Source organism: Triturus cristatus, chromosome 7 (assembly GCF_964204655.1).
Source record: "Triturus cristatus chromosome 7, aTriCri1.1, whole genome shotgun sequence".
In the NCBI taxonomy this organism is placed as follows: Eukaryota; Metazoa; Chordata; class Amphibia; order Caudata; family Salamandridae; genus Triturus; species Triturus cristatus.
This window is the reverse complement of record NC_140590.1, coordinates 829087524-829115498: the sequence shown is the minus strand read 5'-3', so window position 1 is coordinate 829115498 and position 27975 is coordinate 829087524. Positions and strand designations below refer to the sequence as shown.

Below are 27975 nucleotides of genomic sequence, written 5' to 3'. Positions count from 1 at the left end.
TACCCATGATGGCATGGGAGTTTAGGCGGTTTTAAGCCAGGATTGAAGCCAGGATTTCATTTATGCTACCATGGAGGTCTCCCCTGGCTCCCCCTTGATCATTATTTCTTTGTGGCCCCACACCCCCAGCCAGGGGTAGGAAGATGCTAGTAGTGGAGGTGACCCAGAGCTCTAATGAAGGCCACTTTGGCCAAGTCCATGTGGTTCAGCCCCTCGGAGGTTCTCGTTTGTTGTAGCCACAAAAACACAATCCTTTTCTCAAAGTTTGATATCTCTGTTTGTGCGTCTCCTGACTGTCAGATTATTCACCACATATTCTTTTCATTCTCCAATCTCATGTTAACATCATCTCGCTGAATCCCTTGAGCTCTTCCTTTCTATCCCAGTGGGTTTACATCGTCTACGTTAAAAAACAACCCACTTTGCATTTGTGGTGAGGGGAAGCCTCACAATTCACTTATTTATACTACATTTTGAGCATTATTCGTCTCAGATGTTGTTATAGCACTCCGAGTCTTCTCTTTATTCGACTGTAAATACGGTATGTATTTATATTTTATTTAACATCTCTCTTGAGCAGGTACTATAGTGGTACTTGATATAAAAGTATGGGTTGCCAAGTATTATAGTCCTACTATGCTAATAAGGCTTTCTGGTAATATGGGAAACCATGATACTGAAGGGCAATAGTTTTAAAAGTGTAGCCAGAGTTCAGAGATGGCCTTTGAGGACCACAGTCCTTAATTGTTGGATATATGTTTTGTAGTTTCTATGATAAATCAGGGAATTGACCAGTTGTGACCAACACAAATTGCATGAGCCTCTATGTGTCTTGTCTCCTTCATAATTAGAGGGAAGTCCAAGATTTTACCTCTGACTATATATTATTATAAGTGCAACATTCACATGTAAGTAGTAGCAACACTGCAGGTATAACCTAGTGCTACCTTTTGTTTAGGTTTGCGCTCCACTAGTACCACACACATACATAAATACATTCATATGTTAAATACATTGAAAATTAGGTAAACTTACTTAGTTGCTTACATTCAAACCAGAAGCCTGTGTCCAAATCCATGCTTGGGACTTGAACAAATTATGTGGGCATATCACTTTATCTCCAGTGAACTGTTGAAATTCAGTGCTTTTTTAAATGTTTAACTTTACATTTAAAGTAACATTTTCACCTAACTATAACGCCACTTTAACCTTTGCTTTATTTCTGTGAATTTCTGAGTTAAAAAAAAATTATGCATATTAATATGTTATCACTCTGCCCAGCTATAATTTCATGTTATTCTTTTTTTTTCAAATACATTTCTAGGGTTTTTGTAACATGAAATAATATTTTATTACCATACCTATGGTTAACCAGCCACTGCACGTGGCCTTCTGCCTGGCAGTGTGCCAAAACCCCCAACAAAGAGCCAACTCCCTTGCATGCATGGCCTGTGGCCAGTCCCTGCATCCAACCCCATGTGGGCAGCCAACCCCCGGATATGCACCCAGCCACGTACGGCCTTTACCTGTTTGAGGCAAACCAGCGCATACACTAAGGCCCAGACCTTTTTTTTTTTAAATACCTATTTACCCAATCCCACAAGACTCTTGTGGCAGACAGCATAGCCTCTGCGCTCCTCTGTGACTCCTGCTGGACACATATGGGATCGTGGAAACACCAATTTTTTCTTATTAAAATTTGGTCACAGTAGGTCCCTTTGGTACCCCTCTCCCCACAAGATCCAGGGGGCCAGGGTACCCCTATCCTCCCCCTTCCACTTTTGTTGTTTTAATTTTCAGAACATTTGAACCAAATCCCCTTGTCCAAAAATAGCAGCCATAACATTTCTCTTCATGTTGCAGCAACCCAATCAGAGCACAAGGCCCCTCGGCCAATCAGATCCCGTTATTATTTGATCACAGGACTCTCACAAGTTACCCACTAACTCTAATGTCCTGATGTACAACGTTTTTTAACCTTAATTTCTCAAAAACGACTGAATATATTTAAATGACAAGAAACACAAGTTCTGCACCAAGATCTAGCTTTCTGTAAAATTTGGTGTAATACCATTCAGCTGTTTTCTTGGTATCGCTGTTCAATTTTGCTATAAAAAATTGCATGAGAAAATTTTGTTTTGGGACCTCCCTTTTCTCTCAGCAGTGAATTGACAGATATCCCCGAAAGGTTCCAAGAAGGAGTGCAGGCGGATGAACTTCTTTTATGGAAATTTTAGTGAAGATTTGTCAAACGGCACCAAAGTTATTTGTGAAACAAAAATAGCTCTTCCTATGGTAACAGGTCCTAACTATAACTGCACAGCGGTGGCAGCTACTGCTTGATATATATATATATACATTCACAGAAAGAACAATGGGTTTCAGGGGTGTTATAGTTAGCTGGCCATTTCACTACTACAAAACAATAGAAATTACTCCGTTATAGTTAGTTCTGCTAACTATAACTCGCGCGCCCGCAATGCACTGCTGATGATGTCACATATTGCATCATTCATGACATGGTCAGTGACATCACAGATGACATCATTGATGACATCTCAAATGACATCACTGATGACATCATCCACGTGACAATCTGATACACCTCATCATACACTAGTATAACCTTTCATCACTCACTGTAAAATACAGAGTACCATATTTGAAACCATTGACACACCAATACCAGTTACTACATACCCTCTCACTGATTCCGAAGTCTACACACACAACTACCCATTCAACTATAGAATCATTTATACATGCATTCACTAATTAATAGAACACTATCAAATGCACTTATACACATATAAAGACATTGACACATCAGAAGTCATCTTAGTCGGTTATGCAGTCATCCTACTCACTCATGAAAAAAATTAATCACACTTACATTTCTCACTTACACAATTATCCAACAACACCTCATTTATTCAAACACATAGTAACTCATAGTTAATATGTTTAAAACAATCACCATTACAATTATACTCTCATTCATATAGCTACTCTCACAATCACTGACTCTTACACATACTTATTTATATAACCAACTCTCACATACAATGCCTTTTATTTTTTTACTTTGTTGAAGATGTACAACTAAAACATATATTCGCTCACACAAATAAATATACTCAGTCACCCAAACAACTGTTTCCACATGCACTCTTAAACCTATACACCTAGTCAATCAACCATTCACACATCTATGCACAGTTACACACACCCCATCCAACCACACACAAACTCAGTGTCCCATACAAATACTCACCCAACTAATCAATAACTAATATACACACTCATGTAGTTAGTGACCAACTGATGCAGCATGTTATACAACAACAGAGACAGTGCTGCACACATTCACATAGTTTAGTTACTAATCCATGTATTAAGTGAGACACTTTTAATTACTCACTTAAACAGTCAGACAGCTACAAAATCCTCCATCCAGACAGTTATATATCCACTCAATCTTCAATAAATATTGGTATATATATAACACATATTTAAATTTTGAACTAAACCGCATTCACTGGCTGATGTCTGAACTAACTATAACGGGAGGAATTTCATTGGTTTTTTACGAGTGAAATATCCACCTAACTATAACATGTGTGAAACCTATGGTTTTTTAAGTGAATTTGCAAGGGTTTTTAAATGCTAATTCCTAACTATAATGTGTATGAAACCTATGGTTTTTTCAGTGAATTTGTATGTTTTTTTAAATGCTAAGTTATGTATGTATTTTTTTTTGGTTTTGCACCGTGCGCGCACGGTGCGCGCACCCCTGCGATTTAAAAAAAAATAAAATTTAAAAATATTCTGCCTTCGGGGTCCTTCAGGGACCCCCTGACTTAGGCTAGGGGGTCAGGAGCTCTCTACCCTGCCCCCTTTTCACGTTCACCACCTTCCTTTTTCACTCTTGCACTGAAAACAAACAAAATGGCGGCTGACACTTCCTGATTTCGACCGATTCGAACGTTGACTAACATGTAACCACCAATCAGAATTATGCTCGCGCACGTTAGGGTGCGCGCACGGTACGCGCTTATAGATATTTATATGCTTTTAAATGCTATTTTCTCAGGAACTACTTAACAGATTGACACCAGACCTGCAAAAGGCACTTCCCTGACCTGAGGACTACCTCTATGCCAAATTTCAAGTAATTCTGTTCAGCTGTTCGGGCTGTACCTTCGACTAAAGGTCCTATGGGAAAATGCATGGGGAAAATGCGTTTTGGGACCCCCCTTTTTTCTCGGCCCCCACTTGACGAATCGCCCCGAGACTTTCAGGGTAGGAGCTGAGCGGAGCGCCCCATTAGTTTTGAAAATTTCGCGCGGATTCGTCAACCGGCGCCAAAGTTATTCAAAATAGAATTTTCAGATTTCCTATGGAAACACGGTCCTAACTATAACTATCTACTTGCGACCGCCAGTAGATTATATATATATATATATTCACTTAAAAAACCATAGGTTTCACACGTTATAGTTAGGTGGATATTTCACTCGTAAAAAACCAATGAAATTCCCCCGTTATAGTTAGTTCAGATAACTATAACTCGCGCGCCCGCAATCCACTGCTCATGACGTCACATATTACATCCCTCATGACATGGTCAGTGGCATCACTCATGACATCACTGATGACATCATCCTTGTGATAGAGTGGCGGTCGCGCGAGTTATAGTTATCTGAACTAACTATAACGGGAGAATTTCATTGGTTTTTTACGAGTGAAATATCCACCTAACTATAACGTGTGAAACCTATGGTTTTTTAAGTGAATTTGCAAGGTTTTTTAAATGCTAATTCCTAACTATAACGTGTGTGAAACCTATGGTTTTTTCAGTGAATTTGTACGTTTTTTTAAATGCTAATTTATTTATGTATTATTTTTTGTATACATTTATTTTACAATAAACTACGTATTAAAATGGTTTTTTTTTTTTTTGGTTTTCACCGTGCGCGCACCCCCGCGATTTTATAAAAAAAAAAAAAATGTTTTCTGCCTTCGGGGTCCTTCAGGGACCCCCTGACAAAGGCTAGGGGGTCAGGAACTCTCTATCCTGCCCCCTTTTCACGTTCGCCACCTCCCTTTTTCACTCTCGCACTGAAAACAAACAAAATGGCGGCCGACACTTCCTGATTTCGACCGATTCGAACGTTGACTAACATGTAACCACCAATCAGAATTATGCTCGCGCACGTTAGGGTGCTCGCACGGTGCGCGCACGGTGCGCGCACCCTGCGCACGTATAGATATTGATATGCTTTTAAATGCTATTTTCTCAGGAAATACTGAACAGATTTACACCAGACCTGCAAAAGGCACTTCCTTGACCTTATGGCTACCTCTCTGCCAAATTTCAAGTAATTCTGTTCAGCCGTTCGGGCTGTAGCTGCGTCTAAATGTCCTATGGAAAAATGCATGGGGAAAACGCGTTTTGGGACGCCCCTTTTTTCTCGGCCCCCGCTTGACGAATCACCCCGAGACTTTCAGGGTAGGAGCTGAATGGAGCGCCCCATTAGTTTTGAAAATTTCGCGAGGATTCGTCAACCGGCGCCAAAGTTATTCAAAATGGAATTTTGAGATTTCCTATGGAAACACGGTCCTAACTATAACTATCTACTGCCGACCGCCAGTAGATTATATATATATATATATATATATATATATATATATATATATATATATTCACTTAAAAAAACCATAGGTTTCACACATGTTATAGTTAGGTGGATATTTCTCTCGTAAAAAACCAATGAAATTCCCCCGTTATAGTTAGTTCAGATAACTATAACTCGCGCGACTGCAATCCACTGCTGATGACGTCACATATTACATCACTCATGAAATGGTCAGTGGCATCACTCATGACATCACTGATGACATCATCCTTGTGATAGAGTGGCGGCCGCGTGAGTTATAGTTATCTGAACTAACTATAACGGGGGAATTTCATTGGCTTTTTATGAGAGAAATATCCACCTAACTATAACATGTGTGAAACCTATGGTTTTTTAAGTGAATTTGCAAGGTTTTTTAAATGCTAATTCCTAACTATAACGTGTGTGAAACCTATGGTTTTTTCAGTGAATTTGTAAGTTTTTTTAAATGCTAAGTTATGTAAGTATTATTATTTTTTTTATATATTTATTTTACAATAAACTACGTATTAAAAATATATATATATATATATATATATATATATATATATATATCCCAAAAACGTCCTCCGAGCACTGGAGCCCCCGACCCTACAGGGCGGCCTCTAAAAACATTGGTCACGGAGAAGCCCAACAATCCAACAGAGCAACACAGAGGCCCATTTCCATGGTATCAGCTTTATTTGCAAAGGCGCAACAGCATGTCATGCCTCCTTCGCTCCTTACGCGTTTCGGCGTTAGCCTTGTTCACAGGAAATGGAAGCACTTTGCAAAGTGCGTCATGCGTGCTTTTAAACTTAGAGGTCACGTGACTAAAACAATACTGCATCTCCCACAGTGCATTTCACAAGTTTATCGAACTTTTTCTTTTAGGAAGTCCTTTATCCATATATATATATATTATATTTTACAGAGGCACAGTGAGCTTTCTGTAGGTAAGGGTGACACCTCACTCTAAGAGAAATCCAATTTCGTCCACTTAATAACTTTTGTTATTCTTTACTAACTTGCACCAAATGTGTGGTAAAAGGCTTCCAAACCACAACCCTTCAGCATCCCACTTTTGGGGCAGATTTTTCAGAGGGATCAGAAGGTTTTAAGGCATCATAAAGCAGATCAATTTCACACATAACATGAGATTTGCCAAATGCAACTTTCGTTGCAAACAACTCAAAAACAGCTGAAATGAAGTATGGCCTCTGTTCTCTGCAGTCTTGAATGCGGTATTTTTCCAGACCACCGCATGAATTGCTTGACAAGTCAGGGAGAGTACAGGAAGGGAATGTATATTTTGTACAATTCATACGTACAATGTGTTTATATGATGGAAAACAAATGAAAAACAAATAAAGTTTGTTTAACCCTTTCGATGCTTGTGACGGAGCGGTTACGTCATGCGCGTCGGTCGCGCTGTGCGCATGACGGAACCGCTCCGTCACGGCCCCGCCCGCGCAAGAACCCTTCAGCACAGCGCGGTAATCCGCGCCGCGCTGAAGGGGTTAAAAAAAAAAAGACAAGTCAGGGAGAGATCTGCATGTACGGGTGCGTCCAATGCCTCCTACCTGTGCACATTGCATCCTCTACTCTCCTGGGGTAATGCTCCTTTTTATCGTTCCCTCCCAGCTATAACTTTTGCGGCCTTTAATCCAATGGGAAATATATGTATGCCTTAATAAAAAAGATGATCCAATACTCTGGTCTGTTGGCATCCTGCACATCCTGGTGTTGACAAGGTTGAAACCTAGAAGCTGCTGAAAGACGAGCCTTTCTCTAAAATGTGTTTCAAAAGTAGCACACACTTGTACTGACCCCATGAGATCACATGCACCAGCTACATAAAAATTGATACACGTCTCATTCAAAAAACAAGAACAAAGTTCTACAGTACCCTTCAGTAGACATGAAACGTGTTAGGTCTCGCTCCTTTTAGCAGTGGGATGCACACATATGGGAAGACTACTTAAGACAAACATTGGCAAAGCCAATAGGTCTCCCCTTTGAGATATTTGTGTGTGTGCTTTCCAGTAAAGAAATAGACATTTGGACAGCGTATTCGCAAAGCAATATGGGAAATTCATTAGCTTGTATGGGGGGGGGGGGGGGGAGAACAGGACAGAAACCATTACTTTACCTATCTTAAGTAGAGGAAAAATGTCGACCAAAACTTTTTCAATTTTGGACCCTGAAAAAGGCAAGTTACAAAATCCATGTAGGCCCTCTCATGGGGGCGAACAGTTAAACTAACCAGCAGGACAGTGCCTGTTCCCCATCCGTGTCACATGTAAAGCATTAACCTACAGCCACCGGAAAAAGCCTTCCCGACCTGCTAAACCTCACAACTGAAGAAGAAGCCGTTCCCTCCATCACACAGCTCCATTGCAGGATGCATGTGTTCGGATGGAAGCAGTTCTCAATGTGTAGCACCCTACTTGCTCCATGCTGTTCAAGCCACGCTGCCGGCCACTATTTCTTGGACTAGGCTCACGCAATACAGCATGGAGAGGCCGGTGGCCGGCACACTAGGGGCCAATTGGGTGGTCTAGCACCATTGAACAAAGTCGTGAGGAGCAGAAGTGGTGGAGCCTTGGAGGGAGGCGGGGACCACCCCAGTACACCCACCTCCATAACTTCGACTTCCTTCCTTGTGTCTGGTGGCAGTAGCATTGTCCCAACTGTATTTCTCCAACGGTGTTTGTAGCACTCACAAATTAAAGGGCAGTTGCTCCTTCAGCCGACATCACCTTCCACTGCACGTGCACTGTAGTTTCAAGTTTGGGGAAGTGAAGGTAAAGATGTAGAGCCGGGGTTTCCTATTCATCTACAAAGGGGCTAGAGTTGTTCATAATATACCTAAGCAGACCCCCCAGGATATTGGGTACACGGGTGGTGGCCGCTCAGAGAAACAAAAGGGAGTAAGGGATTATGGGTGGGTGCATGGTGGGAGGGTAACTCAGTGAGGGGAAACAGAGACAAAAATACCCAAAAATACAGATTGAATTAGAGAGAGGATGTGGCATAACATCCAGAGCTGCTGCCTTGGAACTGGGGAACCGAGTTGGAGTTGGTGCATCGGATGTCCCTGTGCCTACAAAAAACAAGAATGCAGAGACATGCCACTCTGAAACATTTAAATAGTGATAATTCTTTATTGTTTTCATCAAAACCATAAAAGTATTGTTATTGAATCATAAAAGAATTACAAGTATATTCTTTTGTAAATAAGAAGATAAAAATGGTGGAAAATACACACTAGTCATAGAACAATCTCATCTTCAATAAAATGGCCTTTTAAAACCAGTCTAATAAGTATAAAACTAGTGCTGACCTTTGTTTGTGCAAATACACAAGTCACATAAGGCATCAGTTATGGAAAAGTGCAGTTGTGCCTTCTAAGCATAGGGCAATATTTTCTTCTGTATTATAGCTTCTAAAACCAAGCTTAACAATAACATAACAGTGTAGTTCTGTGCTTGTGCAAATTTAGATCAGGCATCAATCAGTCTGTAGAATTCAAACTCGATCAGTCTGTGCAGGTATGCAGGTCATATGAGGAACCAGTTATGGAAATGCAATCGTGCCTTTAAGGATGAGGTAATTAACTTCTTCAATACGATAGCGTCTAAGACCAAGCTTGATAATTACATAACCGTGCAGATCTGTGCTTGTGCAGGTACACAATTTAGATTAAGCATGTTAGTCTGTGCAAATTCAACATCGACCAGTCTGTGCAGTTCATCCCAGGAGTATGGTATCCGATCCTTCAACCAGTGGCTCTAGGTACGTTAGTGGAGACTTGGGCTGGAACAGTTCAGTTAAATCCCAGAAATCGCACAAATTTAAAGATTAACTGTGGTTCCACCGGGCTAAGGCTTGCAATCATGTCTTCCCTGCATGTTCGAATGTCTCTCTCATTGAAGCTTCTCTTTGGTGTTAGTGCATAAACCTTATGCAGTATCGGAAAGATCCAGACCAAATGGATTTGGTCCTCCTTTTTTGCCTCGCACAGCCTACATTCTGTGAGGCTCGTGTATTCCCGTGTTGGACGATTTGCCAGGGCAGGTATTTCACCGAAGCGCAGGATAATAAATGTGAACTTTATTTGTACCGAAAAAGGGATGATAGGATATGATGTTGGAGGCAACTCCTCATAATGATTAATCACCATCCATGCGTGCGATCGAGAGCTGAATTTGACTTTGTCTTCATGGCTTCATTGCAATTTAACTGCCTTATGTGTTGCCCTTTTATGAGGTCATATGAGACACACATTGTGCTCACCTTCCTAGGCGACCGTGCTCGGCTGAGCTGGCACCGCGTTTTTAGGAGGTTTGCAGTCTAGTCTTTGCTCTGTGGCGGCTATATTACGTCGCACTGGAGCGACCGTGCAGCGGACGCGCCGGCGGCAAGCCGAAGGCGCGCCAAAGGTAAGCCCATCTGCGCCCGTCCGTGCCTCGGTCGCGCCTTGCGCCACAGATGATGCCGCTCCAGTCTCTATAGCTTGAGAGGACAAGGACAATGTGCGGTATTGCTACAATTTAAAACAGCTGTATGAGTTAGGCAAGTGTAGTTTTGCTCCGGGGGTGCCGGGGTCTAGGTCTTCGCCAAGGAATGTTGCTTCCCCATCATATGAGGAAGGGTTGAGCTGTGGCCTTCTTAATGTTAGGTCACTCCCTAAACACCCCACAGAAATTCAGTTGTTAATCGAGGAACATAATTTAGATGCCTTGTTTATGGATGAAACTTGGCTAGAGCCTGGGCTGGACCTGGAACTGGGGTGTGTGTGCCCCTCAGGATTCAAAGCCTTTCACAAGCCAAGATCTAGCGGTAGGGGGGGTGGAATCGGGATCATATATAAAGAAATGTGGGACTTCTCGCCACTGGATATAGATGAGATTATGCACATGGAAACCTTGGGCTTCTCGCTAAAGGATAGGTCCGGTCATTTCCTGACTGGCATAGTCTGCTATAGACCCACGGGGGCTGTAAGTGAACAGTTACAACAGCAATCACTTGATGTGATCAGTAATCTGGCACTTACTCACCATAGACTGCTGTTTCTCTGAGATTTTAATCTCTGGCCCAATGTAAAGTTGAGAACAGCCTATAACAACATTATTCAATCATGTGCCAACCTTAATTTGCCGCAATTGGTATTGTAGGCTACCCATATTGCTGGCAATGTGCTTGACCTGGTGTTTTCTGGGGATAACGTGGTGGCCATGGACAGTATTCTACCAGTGGACTGGTCTGACCACCATTTGGTCAAATTTCGAATGTTGCCGGTCCTAAGAAGTAGGCCCCCTACCAGGGAGGAAAGGAGTGTCCTGGTTAGGGATTGGAAGGCCCTTTTGAGGAAAGCACAATCAGCGCCACTTTTTGGTGCGGTCCCCATCTTTGACCCAGGGAAGTCGGTCGATGAAAACTTCGGGGCGCTGTGTAGGCATTTGGTAAACACCATTAATCTGCTTGCTCCTCTGAAGCGGCTCAGGAAACGGGGATCCCCCTCTGCGCCTTGGTTTTCGGAGGAATTAAGGAACTTCAAGATCCAGTGTAAACATGCAGAGAGGCAGTGGCGCAGTCACTATTCAGATAATGATAGGATTATCTGGAGGGATCTTTTAGCCAGATACAAAAAAGCTATAGCAACCACTAAGGCGTCGTATTTTGCGGACATTATATTAAAGGCACCTAATAGTGTGAAATGTGTCTTTAACATTTTGAGAGACATCACCAACCCAGAGTGCATGGGTAACAAGATTACTCCTTCACAGGAGTTATGTGATGGGCTGGCAGCCTTCTTCCATAATAAAATTAAAGGAATTATTGAGGGTCTGCAACCTGACCCATTGTTAAGCACTAGGGTTGGGGTGGAATCATCGACAGTTAACCCTTTCGGTTGGACGGTCCCTGGGGAAAAACTGTCTTTGGTAGGGCCTTTCCTTGATCACTGGACTTGCCCCTCCGAGGAGGAGTTCATTAGGATGGCCAAGAAAGTGTGCTCTGGTTCTCCGATGGATCCTATTCCTCAGAGATTTTGGAAGGAATTGGGTTCTGAGACTTTTCCGCATCTTTACCAGGTTGTTAGTCAATCTCTCAGTAGTGGAGTGGTTCCGTCTTTCTGGAAGGATGCGCTGGTCTCACCCTTGTTGAAGAAACCTTCGCTAGATCCCTCCTGCTACAGGAACTATCGACCTACCTCCCTGTTGCCTTTCCCGGTTAAGATAGTAGAGCGCCTGGTTAGTCAGGAGCTCTCGGGTTTCCTGGAGGGCAACTACAAGCTGGAGGATAATCAGTTTGGCTTCCATCCCGGGCACGGGACCGAGACCGCACTGGTTACCGTTTTAGACGATCTTCGGATGCGTGCGGATAAGGGTCACTCTGCAACATTGATATTGCTAGACCTATCCGCCGCATTCGATACGGTAAGCCATGACACTCTCTTGCACAGGCTTGAGGAGGTGGGAGTTACAAATGTGGCCCTGAAGTGGCTTCGCTCCTATCTATCGGATAGACGGCAGGCAGTATTTCTGCCTCCGTATCAATCTGATTTCCTGCCAAACAAACATGGTGTCCCTCAGGGATCCTCTATCAGCCCGGTCCTGTTCAATGTATATATGCGACCACTGGTTGAAATCATTAAATGTAATATCATCAGGGCGGTCAATTATGCTGACGATACACAATTGATCGTTTCCATAGAGGGGGATCATGCGGATTCCTTAACTAATTTCCATAAATGTATGTCAGAAATGGTGTCTTGGCTGAAAAACAATGCTCTGCAATTCAATAGTGCTAAAACTGAGATTCTGCACTGTGCAGTGGGTAAAGTGCCACAGGCTTTGCCCTCTAATTTTTGGCCTCTTCCCCTGGATACACCTCTGGTCCCTGTGAAGACTGTGCGTAATCTGGGGGTCAGCTTCAATGAGAAGCTGAGCTTGGAGACGCATGTTAATAAAGTGGCCTCGAACTGCCACATGATCATTAGAGGCCTTCGTAAAGTTTTACCACTTCTCCCTTTGAAAGTCAGAGGCACAGTGGTCCGATGTACTATTCTTACTCGTCTGGACTATTGTAATGCCCTGCTGCTTGAGTCCCCTGGCTACTTGATTCAGCGACTTCAGCGTATCCAGGCAGCAGCTGCAAAGCTTGCCCTAATGAGACCACGCAAAGCATCTAGTACCAAGGCATTAACAGAGCTACATTGGCTCCCTGTGCAACAGAGAATTTTGTTTAAGTCTCTGTGCATAGCTTTTAAAGCTCTTCATGGGCTTGGCCCTGGACCACTGCAACGTCTATTTGGCTGGTATGTCCCCACGCGCAGCCTGCGCTCCTCGGTAGCCAGGCTGGCCAGGATTCCAAAGACGAAGAGGTCTACCCTGGGGGGTCGAGCGTTCAGCGTTGCAGCCGCCCGTCTGTGGAATAGTCTTCCTTTAGAGCTAAGACAGGTTCAGGAACTGACACTGTTTCGTAAGCAGATTAAGACCTGGCTCTTCCCCAGAGCATAATTTCATGGGCTTTTCTGCCCTTTGTTAGTTGCCGTTAAGTTTTCTTCACTGTGTCTTCAGCGCCAGTATGCCCGTAGGGTTACAGTGCGCTCTATAAATGAAAATACATACATACATACATGCCCCCTAGCTCAGTTAAGAGCTGCTGTTAGCGGGAAGAATTTGAGTATTTGTAGAATCCTGACTGCTGATCACTTTGCAATGCCAACCATAATGTATTGTTAAGTTTGGTGTCTTGTGCCCGCATTATCTTGAACCAGCTTTTTATTGTTGTCTACCTTCTTATGAAATCTTGTTTTATAAGTCCGATCTCAAGGTGGATTTCAGCTGGTGAAGGGCATTGAGGAAGAGAAAATACACGCATTGGTCTATATTTTGTCCAGTAAGGCAGCATCCTGCCCTTTCATAGCCACACTTGTGTATGTAATAGTTGGAAGTCATTTGGCCGAGATAACTGTTAACAATGGCTTAAATGAAGGACCGTTTAGTTTTCTAGCTAGGGTAATAAAGGCTTGATTAGAGCATTTTCTTTCTTTCCTATATATTGTTTGTGATGGAGAAAGTTTCCTTTGGCATCCACCTACATCCCCGCATATTTGTAGTGACTTACAACCGCCAAATAAATGTAATTTAGGAGAATTGTAGCAGCCAGCCCCAGAGTGTTCCTGACAGACATAGTTTTTTGTTGGATTTACCTCCAGATTATTAGATCTGGCGTAGAATGACAGAATGTTGACTAATCTTTGTAGACCCACTTTTGTCGAGCTGAAAAGTAGAATGTCATCTGCTTATGACAAGTGGGCAAGATGGAAAGGACCTAGCCGGGAAGGATGGGAATTTTCCTGGTCCAGGGCTGGGGATAAATCTGCCATAAAAAGGTTGAAGAGGTGGGGTACAAATGCACATCCCTGCTTGAGTCCTCTACAAGTTGGTATCTTCCTAGATAGTCTAGTGCCATCCCCAATATTTACTTGGGTGCGTACAAGTAAAGCTCGCAACAGCTTGTCGGGGAGACTTATTCCATAATAGCCGTCACAGGCAAAGGCGGCATTGAAATCAACAAAGCATAAGTGTAGCTGCTTCTTAGCCCACTTACATTGATCTATTAGAAAGGCTTTTGCTAAGATGTTTGTAGCTCTGCATAGGCCTATCCTAAATCCATTCTGATTTGGTGGAATAAAGTTGGTTAGTGTTGACCAGTCAATTAGGTCAGCTAAAATTAAGGAGGCATAAAGCTTGGCTTCTGTATCCAGTAATCCGGTAGGGCTATCAGCCTATGGTTGGCCGGGTTGGTCTTATGGCCTCCTTTGAATACAGGGTTTATTATTGAATCACGCCAACTCTCAGGAGGTATAGTTCCAGTTGGCTGAACCTCCTTGTATAGAGTGCCCAATACTGCTGACCAGAATGGGGTATCTTCTACGAGGGTGGCCTGTGGAAGACTGTTGGGCCTGGTGCTCAATCTCGGCGTCCATCAAGCAGGGCTTTCTTCACTTGGGCCAGTAAATAGAAGTTGGCTGGTAGAGAGAGCTGTGTGTCTGTACCTATGCCAAACTTTAAGTGAAAGCATGGTGAAAGCCAACAAAATGAGGTTTGTAAAATTGATACATAATGGAATGAAAATGACAAATGGCGATCGTAAGTTTATTAGCACTGCGGCAATCGGGACAGGGGAACGCGTACAGGAAGAAAAGCAGACATTTCAAACACACGGCAATCAGGACAGGTTAACGCGTGCATGAAGAAAAGCTGACATTTCAAACATACGGGCAGAAACAAAATTAAAAATAGTGCGATTCAACAAACCTACATGCACAAAAGGGCAAGCCTACAAGTAACAAGGGAATGCTCCATGGGAGGGGTCGACACACAAAAAGGAGGGGCATATAACCAACGTCAACCACACAGAAGCAAGCCTTTGCGAAGGACACGCAGCGCAACAAATTAAAAGCGAAGGGCGGGCTGTGGTGGCACAAGGGACACTAGTCGAGTAAGCGCTATCTTTTATTTGTTTTGTGTATTTATGTGAGTAAAGAGCAAATGTTAATAATCTGAAAATTTTCTTTGATATAAATGACTTTGAACTTGATTTTTCTTCGAATCACAGTGCTTGATTGCGACCACTTGGCGCATTATCTATCATCTATCTATTCTTGTGAAGCAGGGTGTTCCTTTTCTTAGGATTTTGGCTTCATTACCCCTGGTCCCTACCTCACCAATTTAGCTTCAGGGGCCCTCTTTTTGTGCTTTGGAGAAGCCTACAGAGTAGATACAGTATGTCTCAAAGAGAGAGCGCAAGCGCTGCCTAGGCGAGACCTGAAAAAAACACATTTGTAGAATTCACTGTAGTAACGCCACGTTATAAACCTGCAAAAGTTGAGATTATTTTCTTTACTATAATTCTGGAGCAGTAAAGTCATATAAAAACATGCTTTTTCTTTTTCTTAATAATATCAAAGCCTGCTCTCTGCTCTTGCAGTGGTGTATCCAGTATTGGTGGAGCCAGTTGCTGAAATGACGTGCATACGCATTCCTCATTTCCCTTTGAACCATAAATTAAGGGGTACTTTTTGTTTTTAGAACTTGTAATTTGGGGAGATTCACCTTTCATGCATTAATAGGACAATAAGAAGACAATCTGCCAATAGGGAACTGAACATTTTTAACCTTGTCTTTAAAAAGTACAAACTGGGATCTGCCCCCTGACTGACTCTTATTCGGAAAAGAAGATTGCCCCCAGTAGGCCCCTCAGCAGTAGGTAATTGTTCTTGAAGGAGTAAGACTATACTCATCCAGAGCACAATAATGGCTCCTTTACAGACTTAAGTGCTGTGAGTGTTTGTTTTTCACTTTCAGAAGACCATCAAGGCGAGTCTTAATCTGGAAGGAAACATTCTGATCTGTTAAATGCCCCATGATTTCCTGTGTCATGGGAAAGTGAAAACATGTCTCACTGGTCTGGTCGAAAATTGAATACCAGCGTAGTTTCCCCATATCTGGAACCGAATGAACCACTATGTTTATAAAACTGTTTGCTGGGTTTGAAAAAACAAGCCCTTGACGGTATGACTTAAATTCATGTATGACATATTCAGAATATGCTCCTGTGCACATTTCCACCTTCAGATCACTTTGCCACCCCAGTTCAGACCCAGCCATATGCAAATCAGTCTTGACCCTGTGCCTCTTGGGAACAGTGCAGCCCGAACTGCCAAGCCAGGTGTTTCCAGGACTGGAAACAAGCATCCTGGGACTAGTTTCGGTAGACTGAATAATATGATTTGTTTTTGACATCCATTAATTGTAAGAGTTTTTAAAAATGAACTTTTCCCAAATTCCAATGCACTGACAACAGCGCCATGGGTGAACCAAGAGATGTGAGTTTATCACATGTGCTGTATATATGGCCAAGATAGTTGCTGTATGTTCAGTAACAATATTAATATTATCCATTAAACCATACGAGAGGTCTTCATATAGAGCATATTCTGAATTAACTTCTTCACGGTGGTCTCAGATTTGATGTGGCCATAAAATGAGGTGACTCAATTGGGGCAAGAAAGGGAATCTGGGATTTGTGCTCGTCAGTCACTGGAAGAATAGCTCGTCTGTTCCTTGACTGCCAAAGGTCAATGCTTTGTGTTCAATAATTTTGTGTCCTAAATTAGGACACTCGGTACAAGAAATACAAATATCACGTTAATTCAGTCTCGCTCCATATATGTGGATGTCAAAATGTTGTTCTTGAACAATTTTATGTATAAGAGAAGGCAGGAGACAATTTAGTGTTTTTTTGTCTGTCTAGCATAAGACAAGACCTTGTGTTTTTCTAAATGGAAATTCTCATGTAAAAAGTATATATACCATTCAGTGAGCCCTCCTCACCCGTTGCCTTGCTGTAGTGTCAGTAACACTTTGCTTGAGCCCACCAATGTATACACCATGAATCAGTGGCGCGGTCCACTTCAGCCTCAGTCTGCCTTCAGTGTGAGTTAGTTGTTCTTTGCTCACATGTGCACAGCTCCCCAAACAAACAACCTCCTTGTGCCTGGGCTTGTGGGGTCAGTGTCTCGCATTTCCTGTCGCCGCATGAGAAAGCATGTCAGAGAGCTGTAAGATGCTTGCTGTGTACTTACTTCCGGTTACTCTCGTGTTCATCTGTTTGTGTCACGCTGCCATTCCTACTTCAGGTGGAAGGAACAGTGCAATGTACTGAAGACGCCGGGCCAAGAGGGCGGTAGCGCGGCCATTGCCTCTTAATAACGGATGCGATGCTTTCATCGCAGCCTCTCGAACAGACACCATTAAGGAGGCCAATTCATGATTATTTTAAAGCTGCGGTTCTGCGCTTTGTTACTCCATGCAATCACTATCATGAATTTCTCGCAAGACATTTAATTCAGAAACGTGCATTCATCGTGGTTTACATACGCTTACTCTCATAATAAACTCATAGAAAGGGAAAGAGTGAATCAGATGCATGTATAAGAGACAGGTACTGCTATTCCAGGAACATGCAAATACACATTCGATGAAACTTTTTGACGTTGCACAATCGAGTTAATAGTACAATGACGTTTAAGACATGCAGGCGGGGCCTGTGGCGGAAGAGCTCCGTGTGAAACTGGCAAGGACAATGACAAACCGACGGAGGACCGGCTCAGCCTGGGAGCACCCTTCAGAATCAGAGGAACCCTCCGGATAGGAAACTGAAGTTAGAACTAAAGAACATACTAAAAAAACAAAAAAAAACACACTCTTGGGGACATAACCCGATTACACACGCTAAAGCATTGGTTTCCTTAAAAATATCAAAGTCGGGATAGGACAATTTTAAAAAAGGAGCGCCAATGTGTGCAGTTCTTTATACAGCGTGAATATTTGGCCCAAGGGCATTGGAGCGCATTACACCAGCGCCAGATTAATTTACACGACCACCAAATTACATTACACAGTACTTTTTAAAACGGTGAGATTAAGTGATCTGTCCAACGTCACAGGAAGTTGAGACGAGGCCGGAACTCAAACATGGTTCCCCGGTTCCGAGGAGGGCAACTCTGGCCGTTTACCCACAACTTCTACATGCTGTTTTCAATTATATTTTATAATTTGAAATGCCATTCCAGGCATTCTGTTATTTGTTTCTTTTTATGTCATTGTTTACTCTTTATTGTATACACAATGTCAGTAAAATATGCACAGACCGCTTTTTGTTGCTTTTAATGTTAAAAGTAGAAACTATAACCTCATTAAGACATTATTAAAGAACAATGTAATTAAACTGTAACAGAAACAGACTGTCTAAATTCCTTCCCGTTTACTTCCTGCAATTGTTTAATTTATAACAAAGTACTTTAAAACATCGGGTAGATGCATATTGTTTAGGCTTTGACTTCTGCCCATCCTAGTTAAGTATTTGATGGAATCACAAGGTGGAAAATGTTAATAAGCCGAAATACCACTTTTTCAGGTATCTTTTTATTCTTGCTTAACTGTATGAGAACTACTGCTGCCGCTTAAGCTGCACTAGTCCATGAAACTGAGGCTGCCCAGTGAAACATAGTGAAACTCAGGTTTGGTGGCTCAGTGGACTAACATGCCCTTCAGGAATCTGTTCGACCTCAAAGTCACCCGTTTGGATTCCGGTGGGTCCACTCAGCCTTTCATATTTCTAAGGTCGATAGCATCCGTGCCATTGAGTTAGCTACCAATAAATATATGTTATTCATCACCAAGAAGCCCAAAGTAGTGAACATATGCTTTATAAACATTGGTTTCATCAGATTTCCTGAATGAGCATTCAGAGACAAATAAAAGGGACAGCCCTCCCTAGAAACTCCTCCCCCCCCCCTAAACAGCAATCCCATGCCTCACCCCTTCCGTCTCTCAAAGACCAGTGCTCAGGAAGAACTAGTCAGCAGCCCTTGCTAACAAGGTCCTCACTGAACTTCTAAAGGGAGCCCTGTCTCCATCCTCCCTCCTTTCAGTGTCTCAGTCTCTAGTGCCCAATCACAGGATTACAGGCAATATACTTGTCATGCTAAACCAGCAAAAGTGGGTCTCACTGGCCTAAGTACACAGACTTACTCATCACAGGGTCTTACTACCATAAATGTGCTATACACTATTTACACATACTCTCAATTTACATGCACACAGGTAATAGGTTTACATAACATTTAGAACCACTGCCTTATTTGATGCACCCAGGCCTTGGATAGTAGTCCACTGCCCACTAGAAGGGCAAACTTGGTCCAAGTCAGAATACGTTTTGGACCTCAAATTACCAGGGCATTCCTAGGCCTTTGTGTACACACTAGATTAGCGTGATTTCAGGGTCAAAATAAAAGTAAGGATACCAGTTTAACATGGAGTCGTGTACTCAGGGCAGAGGTACACACCAGTTTACCATGAATGGGACATTTCCATCTCAGCAGGTGCATTAGTGACGGCTACGATGTCGGAAGCCAGTTATGTGGTATACATACAAGGACAGGGTGAAAAGGGGCTGGTGGACCAGGTATCATGATTGTGGTAGAGAAAAAACGGGATACAGGCATGCGGTAAGGGTGTTATAGGGTACTAAACACCTTGGAGGGGATGTAAGTGCATACATATTGAGGCAACATTGCTACAACCACTTGACAGGGCTGAGGGAGAGAAGACAGGGACAACAGCTTTATTGGAGGTAAAAGAGGAAGAGCACCATAAAAGGGAAGGGACAGGGCATGCATCTAGTAAACCTGCCCATAAGACATGGCTAGAGGGCAGACAGGGGCTCAACCGCCATGACATGGGCAGAGGAGAGCTGGTACACCGACAGGCAGCCGTGAAGGAGTTGGAAGTGGCAGCAAGGGACTAACCACTAAAACACAGCTAGACGCAAAACAAACCGGAGACTAACTGCATTTTTTCAAGAATTTCAATTCTTTTCATAGTTGTTTCCGACTTTGTTTCTGGGACATGTTTTGCCACAGCGTTCCAGAACAGGATTTCCCTGAAAAACTATTGAATAACTAAAAGGATATCCTTATCAAATGAGAACAATCCAGTCAGTATACTGGTTACCTGTTTAATTCGGGGTAGAACAAATAAAATAAGGGTCTATGCTCTTTCATATGATGTCTGTCTGTGCATGTTATATTGTCATGGCTGGCAGCTGTTGAGTTTATCGCATTTCATTGAGCTCTTTCTCTTTTTTAGCGCAAACTGCTCTGAATATTTCCCTATCTTCCTTGCAGTCCTCTGGGTGTCTGGAATATTTTGTCACCAAGGTAAGACTCATGCTATCTTCCTGTTAGTTTTAGGGCACCAGCGTGTACTTGGGACATAATTTGCCCTTGTTAGGAAACACGCATAGTAAGTCCATTTTTCTCTTCTACGTAGACTTTCCATGTTACACTTTTCACACAGTGCATTGCCCACTCTTTCCAACAACCCAGGCTTTTGATGCTTGAAAGCTTAGTAATCACTCATACCAACTAGATTGTGATCCTTTGCCAGATTAAGAAAAGAAAACTACAGCTAGCCAATAATTTTCCAATAATTTACCTTACATCCTATTGCCATTATGTGCGGTTTATATTATATTTTACAGTAAAAGAAAAAAGCAGTAACAAGTGGTGACTCGGGTATCTCTGGTTTGTATCACAATTCCAATGGTAATCCATTTTATCAATTAAAAACATATTAGCGAGACTCTTCCAAAAATTGTCTAGCCACCAATTATTAAGGAAACCAATGACAGACCTGCTCTATATCCTTCCCTTGTGGGTGGAATACTATCTTGTATGTAGCAATGGATGAAAAAGCCATTAATTGCTGAAGCAAAACAAAACATAATTCATTATTATAAATCATGACCCAAAGAGCATCACCACAAAATAATGGGAGACACATTTACAAGAACCAAGGCACTACTCTTAAACGGTCAACGAAGGCAAAACGCCCAGTTTCCTGCTATATGTCAAATAAAACCTTGACTTACACATCAACGCAAAAGCAAAAGCTGCCCACCTACAGCTAAAACCTCTAAAACCAATAAAGAGTATTACAAACCAAGGACCTTAAAACAAATTCCTCAAACCTTGGCCATACCTTGGGTTGAATACAGGATATTTCTACACACAGGACTCACTGCTATTGGGACAGCTGCTTTGAAAAGCCGATCCTTCATGCAGAGGTGAGAATGATCACCGACACAAACAAATCTGAGCACATTACACCTCTAACGAGCGAGTTCAAATGGGCTTCCCTTACAAACCTGAACTATTTTAAGATGAGAAAGGACTCATCTTTCACCTCTATCAAGAGCCGCCTAAGAAAGTCCACTCTGCAAAGACACCCAGATTATATGAAACATTATCATCAATCTTTTCCTTTCCGAATATTTCACCGCCAAAAGCTAGAAATATTAATCATTTTAAACAGACTTTGTTTTTATATATTTATTACTGTAGTACAAGAAAGTTTGTATGTAAGAAAGTATGGTTTATTTAAATGTAAAAAAACAATGTAGAATGTGCTTGATTCTATGTTAAAAAACTTAAAAGTGCTATAAACATTGTCTGGGATAATGTCCAAGCCATTGATAAACCAGTAAGTTAAAAAATAAAGAGAACTAGTGAATGGGTAATAGCAGGGCCTCCTATCAAGTCAGGTACTTATTTTACAGAAGGTTGGATGAGACTTCTTCCTGGTTATTGAGGCCAGAAAGACTAACTTAAAATATATCTAGCCACAACCGGTGGAGTGGACCTGTGCAGCAACAGGGATCCTAGGTGTCTTTTTTCCATCACTGTCCTATTAACTGGGCTGTGTGTGGTGTATCTATGTAATGCACTCTAAAATCACCATCACGGCCAACCAATGAAAATAAGGTGGGAGGCCAAGAGGGCACAGAGTTAAACCCTGGATCAAGATGCTTTGTTATTGTTAAAGGTAGCGGGTTTACAAGAGGGTGGATTTGCATGTGTCTGAGAGAGAGAGCCACCAGTGCCCAAGGACAAAGTGCAAATGTTTGAAAGGGCGAAGCTACAACAGCAATATAAAATGCAACTTTATTTATGTTGTACACCATATAGTTACAGATAAATAAATACAAATAACATGCACCTTGTGCCCTGTGAGCATGGGACTCATTTTAGGGATTGCTGTATTTTGTTCCGCAGGTGCGGCTGCCTCCTGCGGCTTGCTGTATCTCTACGGCCGCTACCTGTATTTCCACCGTTATTCAGTGTCAGCTCAAGGACGGTAAGTGTACTAAGCCTAACATGGTCATTCTACCTGCTGGAACTAAATGTACATCCATGGAGAACGACTCTGCGGGATACAGGATTTATGTATTGAATGGGGACAATATATATTCATCCCTGTGTAAAGCTGGCTTGGGTCAATAATTATGACGATTTGAAATGGTGAATAAAAAACATTCATGCTAGACAAAATCCAGATAGTGGGAAGTCTGGATTTTGATTGAGGATAGCACAGAGAATTCTATTTGCTGAAAGGGTCGACCTACATTTCAAAGGGGATTGAACATTCAGCATCTGTGTGTGTCCTCCCCTCTAACGTTTTTATCTGAATTTTTACTTTACCTGACTAAGCAAGGTTTTCATGAAAGGCACTAAAACAACACGAGCAAACCTCGAGTTAGAGAAAGTAGTCCATCAGCATGTAAGAACATTGCATTTGAAATTTGGAAAGAAAAACACAGAGGGGTGGCATGCAAATATAGGGCGTCTAGGTAGTCGCTTAAGAAGGCATCAAGTTAAGAGGGGTGCCAAAAACAAGGAGTCAGTCACATTAAAATAGGAAAAAAATGAGAAAGACATTTCATTATTTGCATTGGTCATCATTTGTTATCACCAGGAATGGGACAGACATCTACCACTCTTTATTTAAGGGGACCCCATATATCTGCACTGTAAATCAAACAGCTGGTGTGCAATAATCTTAAATTACTATCTATTTCCTTCCCTGCAGGTTGGCTCCCATGTACTTCAGTGCTACAGTCCTGTGGATTCTGATTGGGTTGTCGGTGGTGGGCATCTTGGCCTTCTGGGCTGGTGCGGTGGGTGTCGTGACGGAGCGTTCTGACTGGTGATTGGAACAAAGGAATGGCGTTCCCAGTCATGAGGAATTAAACGATACATAGATACATCATGTGTTCCTGTGTATGAGACGGAAGCCACAAGTTAACACGGAGAGAGAGTAAAGTTGTGAAGAAGTGTTTATTTTAAAATAACTGGTCACGCTAAATAGCAGCACCCACATTTGCATTTTGTTGTCAATAGGGCAAATATACAAAGTTTCTTGCTGTAGTAGCTCATGTTAACTTAAGTCGTCAGTCACACGCATGAGTTGTCTGCCTTTAGACACATAGCACATCAAAAGCTTTTAAGAGAAGCTTCAAAGCACAAAGTGTGGGCAGTGATGCATAGTTCCACCATTCCTGTCTCCTTGTCACCCTCTCTCTACTTAGTCCTTCTTTCTTACGCATACAAGTGGAACTGTAAAATAGTCAGGCCGGAGAGACTACAGAGAAGATATCCACGCAGGAAGTACATCCTAATGTTTAGCTGAGAGAATATACAGGACCATGGTCTGACCTCAGAGGACGTCGGACCTGAAGCGAAGATACAATGTGTAGAGCTTAGAGAAAGCGCAAGGAGTAGTACATGGTGATGCGGTTTCATATGACATAAACAAAACTTACCATTAACTGTTGAAGCAGCTTCCGCTCTGACTGCATGAGTCCGGCAAGACATCCTAAGTGCGTTATTCTCCAGGATTCCCTGTAGGTGAACAACAACCATTTAACCAGGCGAAACACTGGATCCTTCAAGCTAAAATAAAGTACTGGCGGAATAAATGAAGGAAAAGATTTAAACTTCGAAAACAAAATCAGGGATAATGAACTGTTTAGTAACTGCCCGATTAGAAGGACATCGAAAGGAGAGAATGAGATACGAGATGAACATTATCCTCCATAAAACATCAAAACCCGCTTCAGCCTAAAGAACCATCAGCTTACCTTTTTTTTGAGCAGACATACCTTTCGCTAAATTGTAAGCTTTGTATATCGCTAGTTTAAAGTTGCTACAGACATTTTAATTGCACTCATTATTTTGAAAGCTTAATACTGCACATGGATATGTCTAAAAGCAGTTAAGATATGAACAAACAACATTTAATGTATTTTTTTCAAAGCAAAAGCAATACAAATATAAACAATGTATACCAATCTGCATTGAAAAAAATCCCAGAGAAAGAAACTAAAGGGAGCCAATCATATTATTTCAAAAAAACAATTGAGCAGAAAGATTTTTACATCTTCATTTAAGATGATCAATATCTCCTAATTGGAGCCGGACTGGCATGGTATTTCAGAAGGAGGTACCCTTAAAAGTCTCAATGAAGACTTGACTTTTATGAAATGTGGGTGTGTGAAAGAAAAATATTGCTACGAGCCCACTTGTAGTCTGAAACATGTTTAGAGGGCGAAAACAAGCTAAAATATAGCAATATCACTGCTCAGTGAGACAGAGATTCCCCTCACCAAACAACTGAGCATCAAATGTTAGGTCCTCCCCAAAATATCCCCAGCATTGATACCTTTCCTTCACATAGACAGTTGAAGCAGCATAAACATGACAGAAACAATCTTTAGATGACAGTACCAGCAAGTGCCTGGGTTTCTTATGAGCAGGGCCGGACTGGCCTTTTATCTCATCAGGCATTCCTCCCTCATTCAGTATACTGCAACAGGCACAGTGGGAGGCAAATGCAGAGAGAGGGGGTAAACAGAGAGGATTGGGAATTGGGAGAGTTAATAGAGGGAGGGAGAATAAAGAAGGGAAAGAGAGACAGAAAATGGATGGATGGAATGAGAGTGGAGAAGAACTGAAGGAGGTTGGATCGAACATTATTGCAAGGGCTGCTTTTAGTTTCCAGTCCAGCACTGCTCATGAGAAAAACGTAAAAGAACCTTCTGGAAGGATACAACAGTGGAGATCTCAGACACTAAGTGCCTGACATGAAAGCAAGGCTGCAGGACTCTAAAGTGAGAGAACTCAAGAACATTAGTAAAACATGGGCATGCAAAATAGCTGCCGGTTACTCAACATGGCTAATTGCAATTACGTTATTAAATTATAAAATGACAAAACAAATTCACAATCTCCTCACTTTTCCACATTTTAGGTGAAAACTTATAGCAGATCGATTGCCATTAATCTACTAATTTATTTTTCAATGTCAGTTTCATTGAGCATTTCACTTACAAATTCATCATGACTGCTTTCACCATCTTCAGCAATGTTGAATGAAAATGAACAGGCAGTGCCTTTACTGATTGTGAGACAACAAATAGCGCAAAAGCATAACTGTATACAAATATCAATGATTTCCAATAGAATAAATACTGCAAGAATTATTTCAAAAATCGTAATTTCTCATGCCCCCAAAAATACCTTTAAACTAGTACTGAATGTTAGCCAAACCCTATTGAGGACTTTATATAGTTCCAACAAGGGTGTGGGATTACTTTCAAAGGATGAATGCACAAGAAATAATGGAACATTTTTGTTGAAATAGAAGGCATTGAAATGGGAGAGTGCAGAATATTGATTAGGGTTATCCTGTCCACCATCCCATCCCAAAATGGCCTCTGCAAAACCTTCATGCTCTTTATATCATTGAAGGATAGAATGTACCCTGGCTAAAGCATGCAAATGTAAATGGCATGCAGGCGAGAGTGGCTATGTAAAGTGCAATTAATGCACCTCAAGTAAAGCAACTGGTTTAAATTAATTTTTACACTATTTAAATGATATTTTCCAATACTTTGGTCAGCTAGATATATATTATTCCCAACTTCAAAATAATGGTTTTATATTCTTTTTCAGTTCCAAAAACGTAAATTATTTAAGCATTTTGAATGTACTGCGATGAGATAAGTTAATTGCAAGTGTTACTTCTGAACTACTCACAATTCAATGCATTTTAAAGAAAATCTTCATTAGGAATACACTTTGATATATTTGTAATTTTATAGATAACACTTTTCTTTAGCAATGGTATGTAATGTGCTTGATCTGTTGGCGGAACAAAATTACTCCTGTGGAAAAAAAATAATAATAATCAGAAGCAACTTTTGAGGATCTTATTTGAAATGTACTTTATCTAAATTATATGTCCCATTTACTACCTATCTACCTCCTCTGTGTGATGTGCCATTATTTTTCTTTAGTAGCTTTATTAAAATTATTAATGGCAAACAGTCCACATTGTTCAATTACAAAAAATAAATTCATACAAAATAAAGTATTCAATGCATAAACTATTATCAAACTGAATAGATTTTCAAGTTATAAGCATAAGGTACAAGTGAAACAAGATGATACAGGCAGAAATTATGAAAGACAACAAGGAATATTTTTTAAATCAACCGTATTTTAATAATTTTTGTATTAGAAAGAAAAACAGCATACAGAGAAGGGGTATAAATGGTAAAATGTCACTATGATTCTGACATTAATACAATATGAATATTTGTACCTGCACATGTTTAAACAATATTCAGAGACAGTCTAAAGAAAATAAAATGGTTAATAATATATAATAGAAATCATATGTTCGAAGCGGTATAGCATCCCATCCCATTTTGTATTAAAAGGTGTTTATTTGGTTTTCAATCTGGGTATATAGGTAGTAAATGAAGCCCATAATGTATTTATCTTGTAACATAGATAATTGTTATCAACTAAATCAATGTTATGACTGAAATACAACCTATTCAACCAAACTCCTAAATAAAGTTTTGTGGGACCTCTCCAGTTAGTTGTGATTTGTTGAAATGTTATTGCACTTAGCATATCAGCCAATCTCCCTTTCTTGGAATGTGACTTCCAATCTGAATTCAAAATTTCCAAAGCAATAGCTTTGAACAAGAATGTAACTTTATTATTCACAATATCATTAGTCATGTTCCAAACGTGGACCCAAAACTAAAATAACAATGGACATTTTAAAATGATATGTACATGATCTGCTCCCATATAAGAACATGGATGGTATTCATGTATATTCACTGAAAAAATAAAGGTGAGAGTGATGTTATAGTTAGATGACAATGTCAATTGCGACATAACATTTTAAACGAAAAAAATACTGATATTTACCAGTTAACTAAAGTAACTATAACTCGAGCCCTGAAGTAACTTTAACTGCCCCCCACCATGCATGGCAGCCAAACCCTGCATCCAACCCCCTGCAGCGCACCGCCTTTGGCCTTGCACAGCTTGGACGCACACAGTTGACTATGTGATGAAACAATATTAAGGATATTATTTTAAGTAAGGCAGACAAACGGACTTTGTCAAAGGGCCTGAACACCAAAATATAAAAAGCTGGACTACTGGCTTTATCAAGGGGGTTAGCACATCAACATATACAAAGCAGACCTATTGTCAAAAAGCCGCCAATAGCTAAATGTACATATTATAAATTCAAACATTGCTGTGTTTAATAAAAGTGATTGTTATACAAAATATTTTCAATAAAGCCTTTTAAAAAAAGAATATTAACATGCCTTTGAGTCTTTTTTATAAAAAATTTCAGGCCACAAAATGCAGCCATAGAACCAACCGCAAAGGATCCCCGCACTCCAGCTGAAGAGCATACAGGTCCAGCAAAGAGTCCTTCAAAAAACACATATGGTAAGAATTCCAAGGTTCATGAATTTAATGACCCATGTGACTTACTTAGTGTGTCTTCTTTTTAATGTTGCT

The 27975-nt window shown here is 41.2% G+C and overlaps 1 protein-coding gene and 1 long non-coding RNA gene across 2 annotated transcripts in view; one reads left to right on the top strand and one right to left on the bottom strand.

Moving 5' to 3' along the window:
• Positions 1–27762, top strand: part of LTC4S (leukotriene C4 synthase) — a 119508-nt gene extending 91746 nt beyond the window's left edge. Inside the window, exons 4-6 of the mRNA XM_085617758.1 lie at positions 20387–20457; positions 22354–22435; positions 23168–27762. Of these exons, the coding sequence (XP_085473884.1) occupies positions 20387–20457; positions 22354–22435; positions 23168–23288 (274 nt within the window). The 3' untranslated portion in view covers positions 23289–27762. The remainder of the gene's footprint in view (positions 1–20386; positions 20458–22353; positions 22436–23167) is intronic.
• Positions 21587–27975, bottom strand: part of LOC146810678 (uncharacterized) — a 124944-nt gene continuing 118555 nt past the window's right edge. Inside the window, exons 2-3 of the long non-coding RNA XR_014966619.1 lie at positions 23901–23979; positions 21587–23354 (exon numbers count right to left, since the gene is read on the bottom strand). This is a non-coding gene — a long non-coding RNA (uncharacterized LOC146810678). The remainder of the gene's footprint in view (positions 23355–23900; positions 23980–27975) is intronic.